Raw genomic sequence first — 15,081 nt, 5'->3', positions numbered from 1 at the left:
GCAGCCGCAGGGTCCCGCTGTCCGGGGGGGCACACGGGTGGATGCCGTGGTTTCTCCCCCTTTTATTCCCCCCCCAGTCAAATTTGGATTGTGTTTAAAAGGGGGGGGAGGGGAGAGAGACCAACCGCAAAGCACCTCCGGTCCCTGCCTTTGACGTGCATCACAGCACAACATTAAAACAACATGAAACAAGTGCTGCGAGCGGGCGCGGGGCGCTGCCTGCTCCTGCCCGCCGCTGCCTGCTCCTGCCGGCAGGGCCGTGACGTCACCCCGCTCCTCGCCCACCGATGAACGCTAAAGACCTATAGAGCAGAAAATAATACAACAAGCAAGCTCCGTATCTTGCAAGCCCTACGTGATTTTCCCCCCCTCTTTGAAAAAGCCCCTTTGCACTTAAACTCTCTATACACGTGGGGTGGCTTTTTAAACCCTCTCTATACAAACATATTTATTAAGAGCGATGGGAAGTGGGGGGTAGCCTATTTTTTTAATCCAGGCACCAAGCCCCCCCCCCCGCCTCAGATGCCTGGCTGCTTTTCTTAAGTGCAATCATCTATAATTGAGAAAAAAAAAAAAAAAAAAAAAAAAGGCATACGTGGAAATGTGTGTGTGAGAAGGTGCATCTTGAAGCAGGGTTTAGTTACAATCGATCTTGGGGGGAAATATTGCCTATGGTCCAAAAATAAGGAGCAACTATGTCCTTCTCTCAGTTCGGATACCCCTACAGCACCACTTCACAGGTAAGGCGAGTGAGCAGCACTCACTTTTGTTCAGATTCTGCTGCTGCTGTCCAGATGTCTTGTTCCCCCTCCCTTTTTTTCTTCCCTTTCCCTTACTTAGAGTCTTTTTTTAAAAGGGCACATCTGGAGCCTTTTTTTAAAAAATGTGCGTGTGTGTTTATGTCTCGTTTGTGTTGTGCTTAAACAAATAACTCTCAGCGTGCACAGCAAAGGCGTTTAGGAAACCGGTAATTCCTCCTCCTCTCCCTCCCCCCCCCCCCCCCTCACCGTTCAGTTTTAAGTGCAACAAACAAATAAGTACATCAATCCCGGCTGCGGCCGATTTCCAAGCCCGCGGAGCTGCCCCGCGGAGCCGCCGCGCCGGGCGCTGCCCCCGCCGCGCCGCGGCCGCCCGGGCCCCCGCGGAGGGTGCGCGGGCAGGGGCACCGCGCTCGGCGGCTGGGGCTGCCGCTAGCGAGGCTGCGGGTCCGGGCTGTGCCGTTTCCTCCACCCTTCCTCCCCGGGTCGGTCCTTTTCCTGTGTTTTATTAGGATCTGTCGGGAGGTTTTTCCCCCCCATACGGTCTCCGAAGGACACCCCCCACCCACACCCAGGCACCCTGTATTAACCAAGTCGTCGCTATACCGTACCTCGAGTCACGATTTCTTTGGGTAGAACTATTTATACACCGTAATCACTGCAAGATGTGCCTCCCTCGCTTGGGAAGTTAGCTGTCTCCTTGAACTTACTGAAATCAAATGCCTTCGATTGCGTTAGCTGACATATTTACTGCTTTGTCTATTGTCAAATTAACTGTAATCGCAACTTCTTGCCTTTAAATCAATGCAAACGGGCCGAGCGGGGGTGGGAAGGAAGGAGCCGTACGGATCTTTTGCCATTTTCGAGAGCAATTATTTCCTTAAAGTTTTGCCTGCCTGATTAATCGTGCCCCCTTCCCAAGGGCTCCCGCTTCCCATTCCGTTTATTTCCCGGTTTCTATAATTAGTCGCTGCAGCCCGGGTTTCCTATCCCCCTCCTCACCCCCCCCACCCCCCCCCCCCGCACACCCTTAGACGCGCACACGCTTCTCAATTCCCCGCGATGGGGCTGCCTCGACAGTCACTCGGCGCCGTCCCGCTCTCCCCTCTCCTCTCCGCAGTTCTTCGTGCCCGCCAGCCCCAGCACGACCTGCTGCGAGGCTGCCCCCCGCTCCGGGCCGGATGCCTCCTCGGCGCCGGCCGCCGCCTCCCTCTGCTGCGCCCCGTACGAGAGCCGGCTGCTGGCGCCCGGCCGCGCCGAGCTCAATGCGGCGCTGGGCATGTACGGCGCCCCGTACGCCGCCGGCCAGGGCTACGGCAACTACCTGCCCTACAGCGCCGAGCCCGCCGCGCTCTACACCGCGCTGGTGAGTGCCCGCCCGGGCAGCGCACCGGGGGGGGGGGGGGGGGGGCGGCGGCGGTGTGTGTGTGCAGCGGGCGGCAAACGCCGTGGCTAGCAACCGGTGTCGGGGCAGGGGGCCGCCGAAGAACGCGGAACCGGCGCCGTCCCGTCGGGGGGGAGCGAAGGGACTTGGCTGCCGCGGGGACCGGCGGGCGGCGGGGGTCCCCTCCTGCTCGACGCCAAGCGCTGCCGCTTCCCTTGCAGAACCCCCAGTATGAAATCAAGGACGGCGCCGGCACGTTGCACTCGGGAATCGCGCAGCCCGCTGCCTACTACTCCTACGATCCTTCCTTGGGGCAGTACCAGTACGACAGGTAAAACCCCTTTGATCAGCGCCCGGCAGCAGGAGCATCCCCCTGCGAGGCGGCGGCCGACATCAAACGGCGGGGCGGGGGGGGGCGCGACCTGACAAACGTTGTGCAAAAGAAACGAGGCGCCCCGGGAGCACCGCTCAGCTAAAATCGGGCGGGCAGGGGCAGGCAGGCGGATGGGCAGGGCCACACCGGCCTGCGGCGGGGCCGGGCCGGGCCGGGGGGCTCCCGCCGGCCCCCCCTCGTAACCATCTCCCGGCAGGTACGGGACGGTGGATTTCAGCGGTTCGGCCAGACGCAAAAATGCAACGCGAGAGACGACGAGCACCCTCAAGACCTGGTTGTACGAGCACCGCAAGAACCCCTACCCCACCAAAGGAGAGAAAATCATGCTGGCCATCATCACCAAAATGACCCTGACGCAAGTGTCCACTTGGTTTGCTAACGCCAGACGGAGGCTCAAGAAAGAAAACAAAATGACCTGGTCTCCCAAGAACAAAGCGGGAGAAGAGAGGAAAGAAGAAACCCCGCGGGAAGAGGAGGAATACGGCGCGGAGAGCGAAGGCAGAGGTAGGCGGGGGAGGCAGGACGGGCGCCTCGAAGGAGCTCGAAGTGGCGGCCGGGGGCGGCCCCCCCCACCTTCCCCGCACCCGCACTAACGCCCTGCCGCCCCCTCCGCCCCGCTGTGTGTGTCCAAGCAGAGCAGAAGAGCTGCAAGGAGGACAAGGAGCTGCGGTTCAGCGACCTGGACGACCTGGAGGAGGAGGCGGAGGAGGAGGAGGAGGCGGGGAAGCCGGAGAAGGGCCGGGCCAGCTCCCTGCAGGAAGCCCCCAGCCTCGGCGCGGCGCTGCCCGAGGCTCCGCGGAGCGACTGCAGCCTGCCCGGCCCCTTCCGCGCCTTTCCCTGCGCCAAGGCCCCCGCCGCGGACTTCGCCCCCGCCGCCCCGCCGCCGCCCTACGCGCCCGCGGAGAAGCCGCGCATCTGGTCGCTGGCGCGCACCGCCGGGGCCAGCGCGGCGCGCAGGGGCAGCCCCGAGGGCCGCGGCGCGGAGGGGGACGGCGGCGCGGCGGGGGAGCTGCCCCTGCCCGCCAAGGCCTTCCGGAGCTCCGCTTTCAACCTGCAGCCGCTCCCGCGGAGCTGCGCGTCCCACCGCGGCCTGGGGGAGCCGTGCCAGTACGCGGCGGCGGGCGAAGGTACCCGCGGCGGTGGGGCCGCCGGGCCGGGGGGGGACCGCGGGCCGGGCCGGGCCGGGACACAGGGCGCGGCGTGAGCCCGCCTTCGCGCTGCCCCCCCCCCGCCGGGCGTTGAGCCGTGCCCAGGTGCCAGGCGGGCTGCGGCCGAGGCTTCCCCGCTCGAGGCGAGCGGGCAGGGGCGGGCGGCGGGGCCGGGCCGGGCCCACTGCGAGCCGCTTGTGTCTGTGCAGGCTTCGGGCGGGGCGCCAGGGGCGGCCCGGGAGGCGCCGAGCCGGGCGGGACCTGCCTGGACAGGCTGCGGACGGCGTTCCGGCCGGTGCTGCGGCGGTGAGGTAGGTGACGGGCCGGCTGCCGGGGCCCACCTCGCACGAAGGGCAGGCCCGCCCGCCGCGCCCCGGGACGCCGGAGCGGCCCCGGCCTGGGAGCGCAACGCCGCGGCCACCGCTCTGCCCCGCTCCCGGAGCCCCCGTCCGGGCGGGGCAGCACCCCCCGGGCGCAACCCCGGGGCGGGCCGGCGGGGCCCGGCAGACACCGGAGCCCCGCCGGGAAACGCTCATCCTCGCTTCTCCCTCCCGCAGGGCCGCCCGCCCCTTCCTGAGCGCTGGCGACGGGGCTCCGGCTGCAGCGTGGCTCTCGGCTTCAGCCAACGAAAGAAACCTCTCCCCTGGCCGGCGATGACCTCCCCGCCCCGCAGGCATCGCCCGCGGCGCTGCCTTCCCTGCCGTCGCCGGGGACGCGTCCCGCCGCGGCACAACGTGCTGCCCACATGGGGCCGAGGGGCGCGGCAGGCGGAGCGGCCGCCCCCGCGGGACCGGCGCCCCCCCAGCCGCCCGCCTGCCGTTTGTTCCACACCCCTCATTAACGTCTTTGCCGACAAAAAAAGGAAAAACATTAATCTTTTCTCTTCTTTTTCCCCCACGTCGTGGTTTGGTTTTCCTTTTCCTCCCAAACCTGCTTGCTCGACTCCACTCGGCGCCCTGCTCCGCGGAGGTGCGCTGGTCGCGGTTGCTCCGCGCCGTCCCCAGGAGGAGGAGGAGCGGCGCAGGTTACGCCGAGCTGTTTATTTCCCGTCGCTGTACATAGATACCGCTGAAAGTATTTTTCAGAGTCTCTAATTAACGGGTGAGCTGAACGCCGTGAAGCCGTCCTGTGACCCCGGCGCAGCCCGCCCGGAGCGGCCCCGGGCACCCGCCGCCCGGCCCGGGGCACGGCCGGGGCACGGCCGGGGCACCCCCGGGCAGCGGGTGGCGACCGGGCGGCGAAGTAGGACGTTGTTAGTGGGTCACCGCCGTCAGTCAGTGAAAAGAGCAGTGCTACACTTTACAGGACAGACGAGAAAGGGAAACCGTATCTCTGCATTATTTCTGTTTAATTAAAAGTGTCATCAAACACTTTGTGTTCAGACTAATAAACGAAGCAGGGATGAGGAAAGAATGTTTCTTTGTTCCTGTCTCTAGAAGCAGTGGCAATAATTTAAATTAATAACTGTGGTAATTAAGAGGTCATCTATAGATCAACCCGATACCTGCTATTTCCAAGTTCACCGGGGTCAACATTTACATTAAGTCATTTGTGGTCAATAGAGTCCAATGAATTCTGCCTTAATAAATCAGGGAAATCAATCTTGAATATCGAGTAGACTTCTATATGTTTACCAAAGACTACTAAGACAAGTGGGCTGCAGAGATGGGAGTCCTCTGGGTTTGCGACCGGAGGAGCAGCTTGTAGGGGAGAGGAGAAGCTGCAGGTCGGCGCGGGGAGAGGTGGCGGGGGCTGCCCCCGCCTTCGGCCCCGCCGGCAGCCGCGGCCCTTCCCGGGCAGCGGGAAACTTTCTCGGGCTTTGCAGGGGCCAGGGCGGGAAACGGGGGGGGGGGGGGTAAGTGTACAGGAGGGCCAGCAGGTAACGGAGCGGCCGGCAGCGGGGCTGGGTCCGGCCGGAGCGGGGCACGGCCCGCCGGGAGCCCCGCCGCAGACGCCCGGCCACGGGGCTTCCCGCGCCCCGGAGCAGCCCTGGGCAAGCGGCGGCGCAGGAGCCGCAGTCTGTTGCAGTGACCCGCAGCTTAGAGTAGGGGAAATTAAGCTGCGAAAAGATAAACAGTATTTCAAGTCGGATTTGAAGGATTAGGACTTGTAATAAAGAGTATTAGGCCCTTTCGAAGGGTTCTTGCAAGGCGACTTTTCCGCCCCTCCACTCCCACCGGAGGGGACAGGTATTGTCTGCCCTGGGAACAAAGCGCAGATTCCCCACGCGTGTCCGCAGCGGCCGGGCCCCGCTCCTCGCCGTGTCCTGACCACCTCCGCGCAGGGGAGCGAGCCGGCTCCCTCCGGCGCCGTTTGCCCGGCGGCTTTGGAGGAGGCGCCCCGGGAGGCAGCTCGGCAGCGGCCTCCGGGGCTGCCCACGGGGGACGAAACCCGCACGGCCCCCGCGGCCGGCCAGGAGCTCCCCCGAGCTGCCGGCTCTGCCCCGCGGCCCCGGCCCTGGTCCCCCCCAGCCTCCACGGCAGCGCCCGGAGGAGCCGCGAAGCCCCCGGGAGTGGTTAATTAGTCGGGTGCAGGCTTTGGGGTCTTTCTAAGGCAGGCACGAACGTAACCTCCAGGGAGTCTTACGGCTTTTATTTTTTATTTATTACTTTTACTCCCCTTTTATTAAAGGTCAAAGTGAGCGAGATGCAGATTATTCCGCCCGCCCAGGACTCCCCTGCAATCTGTCACGCCGGCAAGATATGTATCGCAAATCTCTCAAAATATAATCTCCGGGAATCATATTCCGAATACTGTTTTGATTAAAAACCAGAGCAGGGCTTGATGGAGAACTAATACCGGGAGCGGAGCCTGCGGGCGCCCAGGCACAGAACTAAAATAACGGGCTCGCCCGGGTGTCACAGGAATAAATTCAGCGCCTCCAATGCCATAATAAACATACTTAAACCGTCCTCTGGCTGGGCTTCGCTACGAGCTGGGCTTTTTACCGCCGCTGAGCTCCGGGAAGTGACTCGGGTTGTCCGCCGGCGCGGTTCGATGGGAACCGGGAGCCTGCTCCGCCGGGACGGCGCGGGGAGACGGGGCCGGCGCGGCCGGGACAGCGCCAGCGCCGCTCGCCCTCAGCCCGCGGGGGCGAGGCACAAGCCAGGCGCACACGGTGCAGACCCCGCTCCCCCCGGGGCGGCGAAGCCGAGCAGCCGCCGGAGACCAGCCCCCCCCCCCCCCCCCCTCCGCCACCCCATTTCGTTATTAAGGGCCGGGTCTCCCCCTTTCCCTCAGCCCGCCGGGCCGCGCCACCTCCGCAGCCCCGCATCGCCCCCCAATTAGCAGCCGCGGGCACAGGCGGGAGCGGCTGAAGGACGCGGCCCCCGCTGGGGCGGGCAGTTCCTACAACAAAGTTGCCGGGCTAATGGCCCCGAGCGGCAGCGGCCGGGCCGCACACACTCCACTGCGCCCGCTCAAAGGCAGCGCGACCGCGGGGCCGCCGCCGCCGCCGCCCCGCTCGCTAATGAAGTTTTGTCAAAGACAATTACGGGCTCGGCGGGGGCAGGAGGCCGCGATGAAAAGGCGGCTTTGTGCGGCCGAGACGGCGCGGCTCCCGCGGCCCTTCCTGCGCCCCCGCGGTGACCCCCGCGCCCGGCCCCGCTCCCCGCGGGGGCAGCGGCCCCGGTGCCCGGCCCCAGGTAGACGCAGAGACGGGCTGGTGCCGGCAATAAGCCCCTGGGTGCTCATCAGCCTGGTGTACGGACGGGCGAGGCGGCCCCGGCAAGCGGCGGGCAGAGGTAACGGGCGCCCCCCGCCCGCCCCTCGGCACCCGCGCACTTTCGGGCGAGGGGTTTCTGCCCCCCCTTCCCTCCCCGGACGGGCTGCTGCAACGGATTCCTGCTTTAACCGGGTTGCATTCAGCAACTGGGAGAATTCATTTGAAAACTGGCGACCGAGCTGGGAAAATCTGTTTGAAGATACGCCAGAGAGACAAGACATGGGGGGCTCAGACTGTGGCTGCCTTCAGCTGCAGCTGGGCGGAGAGGAGGCGCGGAAGAGCCGGACAATAACCACCTCTGACCGCCTGCCCCGTGCTCCCGGCACCGGTGCTGTCCTCCCATCTCTGGTCCTGCGTCACCCGCTCCCAGCACTTCACCTCCCTCCCATCCCCAGCCAACGCGGGCGGCACAAAACACGCTGGTTCTGCTAGCGTGACCCTTGGGGAGTCCTGAGAAGGTCTGGACAACACGAGTCACCCAGATCAGCACTTCCCAGCCTTCTGAAGCACAACCCTCCTTTCAGGACCATAGGAGAGAGGAAACCTTCCTTTATTCCCGCGCCAGCACATGGAGGAGAGGGGCTGTGACACTGAAATGGTCTGGGACAGCTCACCCCCAGCTGGCTGGTACGTTACTGTCCCCTCAAACAGATGCCCTGTCCCCCTACAGGTTTCCCATCCCACATTAAAGGGATGATTTTTACTGGCCTTGCAGCAGCAACAGCCTTGGAGATCCCTCTTCAAAGGTGGCTGCAGCAGAAGTTTTAGCATTATGTGGCTATCGAGGTTATGAAGCAGTGGCTTGGAGCAATTAGTTCAAAATGATCTCAAAAGCTGCACAAGCAGCTCTCCAGGCCAGGTGTCGTTTCAGGATCAAAGCATCTGTTAGGGGAAAATAATTTTTGCCATTGTATTGCCTTTTTTTTTTTTTTTTTTTTTTTTACCTACTGTTCATCTGAAAATAAATTACAGGCCAGAACAGGTGGATAACATTCTGGAATGATTTAATGATTTATTTAATCTGGATTCTCTTTCAATCTACTTAGCAGGATGAATACTTTTTTTTTTTTTTTAGCCTGAATCCAAAAGCTAGGCTTTTCATCTAAAGAAGAGAAAATACCCTAATACACCGCTCTGCTGCCATCAAGGTGTACTCCCCACTGCCATTAGTAACCCAGCGGTGATGTTTGCCCTGCTGAAGGGCCTGAGGGGAAAACCTCAAGAAAACCAAGCAGAAGATTTTAATTTTCTTTTCTTTTTTGCCATCTTCCTAGTGCTTTAGATGTTATCTGCCCTTCCTGGGACAGTGTCTGGGTAATAAAATAACGGATTTTAGTGTTCAGTCACTGCTCCTTAAATCTTAATATGTGCAGGTTTAAGAACTAAGGTGACTGCTCTCTGGCTTTCCCTGTCGTTAGGACAGCTTTGTGTACTGCTGATTGGGAGAGCAAACGGGGCAGTGGAGCCTGAACGGACACAGGAGAGACTTCTGCTGCAGACACCTATGGATCCACTGACACGTAACGAGGCCGGGAGCGATTCCTTCAGGCACATTCACCCAAGGCCGGCACCCTGTTCCTCAGCGAGCAGACCCTAACACAAGACTTTCCTTCTTGAGTAGACACGGTTCTGCTAAAGACAGATCAGCAAAATCATCACCCACTTACTCAGATGTGAATTTCTGACATTTGGTGTTAGCCGGAATAAGGTATTTTATGGGAAAGATATTCTCAGGACCTGTAACATGCTGAAATTCATGGGATAGCTCCCCGGATGGCTAGGTTTGGTGCTCTGGTCCCACCAGAGTGGTAACGCAGATGTGCAGAGTGTGACGGGAGCAGACAAAATGCTTTTAGATAGGGTGGAAGGTTACAGCATATAGGAGGGGTTGTAGTTACCACTGCCAGGATGTTTCCCACTTGTGTGCCTGTCCACTTTAGCTTAATGGACTAAATTAAGGTAAACAGGTCTTAAACTTGCTTTAAATTCATCAGACTCTGTATGTGCACCAGCAAAACCATACTTCTTCTTGTTGTTTTTTTTAACCCAGCACAGCTCTAAGTGTGAGTTTGGTACTAGGCAAGTCCTGAATTCATACCACGGCACCAGCTCGTTCACGGAGAGGCGTATTTGGAAGAATTTCTGCATTACCAGACAAGACAGCCGGGTTGGTGAACCTGCCAGCCCCCCTCCACACTGCCTGGGGTGGCAGAGAAGGGAGTTGCCGCAGTTACCTGTCAGCCCTCCTGGTGAAGGGCAGGTGCTCTCGGCCACGCGGGCCGTTCAAAAAAAGAGGCCCACAAGAACTGGTATCCAGAGTAAACGTGAAACATGTGAAAGCTAACTCCAGTTTTTAATCAAAAATATAACAGTACGGGTTCCCCCACCTGACTAGGATGACTCATTCAAGTGGATTCACTTCTGAATTTTAAATATGCACATCATCAATGTACAACATCTAAAAGATGCCCTCCACAGCCATCTGCTTAATAGAACATCTTAAATTTATTGAACCACTAAGAAACAAACAGCAACTGGAGCTCCCTGTTGTCACAACTGATCCCACTGTTGCTCATTACACGTAACAGAAAAATCAAGCATCCACATCACCATGCTCAGGTTTTCTCTACACAACCATGTGAGGCACAGTGGTAAGTAATGGGTTAGGTGCGCAAGGAATTGGACAACAAGGAACGCTGAGTCAGCAGCCTGCCGAGGATTCACGCTTCCCAGTTAAATCTTGTTTATCTGACCATGTGCTTCACAGCTCCGCAGCCACTCGCTGCGATTTATCCTGGGGAGGTCTGACAACCTGGTCACCATGCTCAGCCAGTACAAGAACAAGTGCTCCACGTACTGCAGGAGGGCAACTCACTGCTACCAGTGCTCAGACCTTCCTGCCGATGCTCTCTTGCAGTGTTCGCAGTAGCAGACCCTTCCTGGAGCTCGGTACTGTGTGTGGAGCGTGAGTCTCCCTGATGGCGCAGCTGCGGAGCAGCTCCCCAGAGTGAAAAGTGGGTCATTTGTTACACCCGTAGGACAACATGACAAACAAAGCTCTTTTCAGAAGTGTCACTGGCAGTGAGCTGCTATCATGGACAATTCTGCTGCGGCATTGTACCAGCAACAAACCAGTCTGCTAGCCCACGATCCAAAACCAGCAGTGGCTAAGGCAGGACAGCTGATTCTCCCTTAAATAATAAGTACCCAAGAGGAACAAAAGCAGAAATAACTGCTCCAGTGAGACATACAATATCAGCCCTGGCCGGGTACCGCTGCCTGACTATTACCTAACTGACGCCCGGGATGCTGCTGTTCTCAGGGCGCTGCTTTATATTTATGAGATCTCTCCTTTGCACGTACAGGAAGATAATTCTGAAATGGCCCAAAGCCACACGGGGAGTGAGGAGGAGTGAAGGAGTCTCCGTGAATCACTGCAGCATGAAGAAAAGACCTGAAACATGAACAGCCCATGCTGCTAAGAAATGAAGTGTTGAAATTCTCCCAGAGCAGCAGCAGTTCTGCTGTCCAGCCACCCCCTCAGCATTTATTTGCCTGTTCTTCCCAAAGAAAGGCCAAAAGCACTGCAGAGTGACCCCACTGTCAGAGGGGAAGGTGGTACCACTGACTCATATATTTTCAGCTCTTTTACACTGCCATTACTACTTTGACTTCAGCAACTTCAGTATCAGCAAAGTGTTTCGGTGATGTTACCATTCAAAAGAAGAAAAGGGATACAGCAACCGCATTGTGTATGTCACATCAGCCGGTTCCTATTAGGCAGGTGTTTTTGCACCGAACCCTGACATACCATAACCTCCGTGACTACACGGTGTGACACAGTGGCACGCTGCAGCACACACATCATCAGGAGCATGTAAAACCAAGAGTGTGAAAATCTCTCCACTAATTCGCCTATGAAAACAAGCACCAGCACGACTGAAAGCAGAAGGTCTCTCATGTGCAGGGTCAGTCCCTTCTGTTCCTTTCACCGCTGCCGCTTCCCCCGAGGCCGCAGCGACCCCCCCCTCGCTCACCCAGAGCCCCCCCAGCAGCACGGGACAGGAGCCCCAGCGAAGGGACGTCGTCGCTGCTGACGGAGCTGCCGCCTCCTTGCACTACCTGAGCTGGTTCTTCCAAGGGCTACGCAACCAGGGGCCTCCCGCAGACCTCCCCGCAAAGGCACGTCAGCTCAAGAGCTCGGCAGCATTTACCAGTGCTGAACATCAAGTGTGATTTTTAAATCTTTAGACGATATTGCACAGAGATACAGAAAGCTAAAGACTTACAAAAACATAGCACAATTAGGGAATGATAGAAAACAATGGTAGGTAAAAGTTAACACAGGCGAGGACAAAGTAGTGTCTATGAAGAGAAATAGTTTCTTAAAACATATGTCAAATTACTGCTTTTTTAATGAGATACTCATATGCTAAATATTTCTGTGAACCTTCAGCATTCAGAGTAATGCAGATACTGCAGTAATAGCTGCCTTAGCTGGGGGAAAGGTAGCTTCTACAGGCAGGATTTCCAATTTCCAATTTCTCACCGCCTGTCAGAGCAGAGCTGATACACCTTCTGCTTCCATTTCGTCGTACCCTTAGTCAGTGCATCTCAGTGGAGACACTATATTCAGGGGCACATCTGCCTATCAAGGATTACACTTTACCTGTAGAAAAATCAATTGCCAGTAAAACTCTTCAAGTATCCTCCGGAATTCAGAAATGTAACGTATATTACTCTTCTCCCTGAACTTTCCCATAAAATATTGGCTTACTCAGTATTCTGTGGCAGGAAATTAATAAAACTTGTCCTAGTTCCTCTCAATTACAGCAATAATATAACCTCATTTTCTCTTCATACACATTTAAAACTCAGGCTACAAATATAATACACGGTATTCCGTAAATGAAGCATATGTAATTACAGTGTGGGAGTGTAGTCTCAGGGACAACTGCACTTAGAGCACAGCTCCAAAAGATAACAACAAAGATGGTCTCTAAGTCACTTCTCACCCCAAATCCTGAGGCTAACCAAGGGCTGCACCACCTCTAGCTCCACTCAGCATGCATTACGGTTTGTTTAACTTGCAAAGGCTCACAAATGACATTTTAAGGGCTGAGGAGAACCAGGACAGAGCAATGACCCAGTGATCCCCACTTCTTTGTAGAACTACACGCTCTCCTTGTACAGAGATGCCCAAGTCTCAATCCGAAGGCTCTCTGGAGCGCGAGGCAGTGCTTGCTGCTCACTGCCCCCTTCACTGCCAACCGTCAGGTCAGGCTGAAATCAAACCTGTAACAGTGATTACAAACTTAGCACCACTTGAATTATTAGTTATGAAACTCAGTGCACTATAGTTTTATGCACTATAGTTTTCTAAGCTTCATGGATATGCAGTGCTTTTTCCTCCTGGGAAAGCCATGACGAAGCCTAGTGGATTTTTTCTTGGCTACCGTATGGATGTCACCAGAGTTTCATTGCATAGAACTAAATTTCAGGTCTGTGGTTTTGCTTATAGCAGCCCAAACAGCCCAGTCACGAGTGCAGCAGTCTGTGAAGGGATCTTGAACATCATCTGTCGCATGGTTAGTTCCCTCAGCCTCTCCCCAGAGAAAACTCCGTGCACACTATTTGTTTTCAGAACGCGCTGGTTTTTGTTCTCCAGAATGAAACTTTTGGCCTGATTTCTTATGGGAACAAAGCTCCTATAATCACTGTGGCAGAAGACAAACATCTGCCTGCCATTGCATAATTTCTTAAATTGACTGGCACATCTCAGCCAATTCCTAGCGTGAGGATGTGTGCGCTCTGGCCTCTATCTCAAAAAAATGGAGAAAAAAGTTTCTCCCATCGACAACCAGAACAATTTCAGAGCCATCTTCCTCTCTAGAGGAACCCGGAGCAGCGGTGCTCCTGAGTCAGGCAATAGGCTGAAATGCCTGAAGTCCAGAGGGATTAATCCCGGCCTCGGGGTTGTACTCATCCCCTGTGGTCACTCGAGCTGGCTAGGAATGGTATGTTTGTTTCTTTTTTCCCCTACACACAATTGCTATGACTGATCACGCAAATCACGGCAGTGATGTGCGCAATTGAAAACACAACCCAGAAGACATTTTTATACAAACTTGTCATGTGGAATACCAGGGGGAAGTATACTTTAAAGGACTAAAATGATTTTTCAACAAGAATTATTTGAGATAGAAAGTAGGGGAAAGACAGAGGGGAGCAAGAAGTGAAGTCCCCCAAACCCAGAAGGTATAATGAAATATCTGCTAGAGCTCACTCATTTTCTTTCAGCCTTCCAGCCAGGTATACCGACACGTCTATAAGGCTCTGCTAGTGATGGTTATTAGTCCAAAGCCTGGATCACAATTTTACCCTATATAAAGTGGAGAGAAAAATCTAGATATATGCCTCCATAAGATGTCAAGAGAAGCTAGCACGACCTGCCAAATTCCCCGTCGCGGCTCACAGCAGGTTAAACTGCACGCTGGCAGCTCCGTGGCCAGTTGAACTATTTAAAGAAAGAAGCACTACAGAGAGGTCCTACTTAGTACTTTGCAAAGGATATGGGTTGTTTGCTCTGAGGTATGGTTTCAAGAGAGCTGTTTGGGTTTAGGAGCGATATACCTGTTTATTATGTTGATAAATGACACATTTTTCCTACTTGATTTGTTGGGGACCGAATGACCTGGCAGTAAAACTGACTTGATATTGCCACTTAACTCTTATTGATGTCTTTTCCGGTTCACCTTCTATTTGCATAAATGAGAAACAGAAAGAAACCCCTGTTCTTTAACAGAATCACATGGGATTCCCTGAGGAAGGTTGATGGATGTTGCAGACACACATCTCCCCAGGTACCAAACCAGTAACAACTTCTGTCCCCGCACTCTCACAGACCCCCGCTCAGTGACCCCTCGCCCCACCTTCAGCAAACGCCGAGCTGACAGGCTGGCAGTGTTTGCTCAGGCACGGGTTTGACACTTTAACATGTGAAGTTTGTGGGGAGGAACACGTGAGCGAACAAGAAATTTTAATTTTTGTAATTAACCTTTCAAAAAAATATGGGACCTATAAATATATAACTAACTTAAATATATAACTATGCCTATAAATAGGCATTTTTACAAATTCCAAGAACTGTGAAGCTTTCTTATGATGGAAGGGACAAGAATAATTGCTTCTGAAAGAAAAACCAGAAAGACTGCAAGCACTTGCACATCACAGGGCTGCAGCTTGGGGTTTTGTCTCACTGTTGCAAAGGTTACAACAATATTCCACAGCTGCATTTCACTTTACCATATCTTAAAATAAAATAATAGTTCAAAACAAAACAAAACAAAACAGAGGACCATTTTTTGTTGCTTAATTTCACAAGGAAAAACCCCAGTGAATATATTAACATGACCTTCACTTTAAGTGAGACTTCCACCGGGAAGGGACTTTGCCAGGGTCAAAACAAAACCTTCAGAGACTTTCACAGAAATCCGATCACCACCATAAAATTCTGGTAGTTGACCCTGAATACTCCAAAATTTAAGACATTTCAGGTTCAGATCCATAGTATTCGTTCACATGTTTGCAGAAAAATCTTGTGGAATTAAATGGAGGATGAAGATAGCAGATTAATTTCTATTAATCTTCGAGATCCATATTTTCCTGTTCTG

At 55.5% G+C, this 15,081-nt stretch overlaps 1 protein-coding gene across 1 annotated transcript; it reads left to right on the top strand.

The window, feature by feature from the left end:
- Nucleotides 1-695: 695 nt before the first annotated feature.
- On the top strand, nucleotides 696-4,341 carry IRX6 (iroquois homeobox 6; the record flags this gene model as incomplete). The annotated part of the gene is made up of 7 exons (XM_082320516.1): nucleotides 696-740; nucleotides 1,879-2,124; nucleotides 2,364-2,473; nucleotides 2,733-3,040; nucleotides 3,172-3,663; nucleotides 3,894-3,990; nucleotides 4,242-4,341. The coding sequence occupies 7 exons, from the start codon at nucleotides 696-698 to the stop codon at nucleotides 4,339-4,341; spliced, it is 1,398 nt and encodes a 465-aa protein (XP_082176642.1).
- Nucleotides 4,342-15,081: the final 10,740 nt, after the last annotated feature.

This window comes from Platalea leucorodia, assembly GCF_965183815.1.
Source record: "Platalea leucorodia genome assembly, chromosome: 8".
NCBI lineage: Eukaryota > Metazoa > Chordata > Aves > Pelecaniformes > Threskiornithidae > Platalea > Platalea leucorodia.
This window is presented reverse-complemented; position numbering and strand designations above follow the sequence as displayed.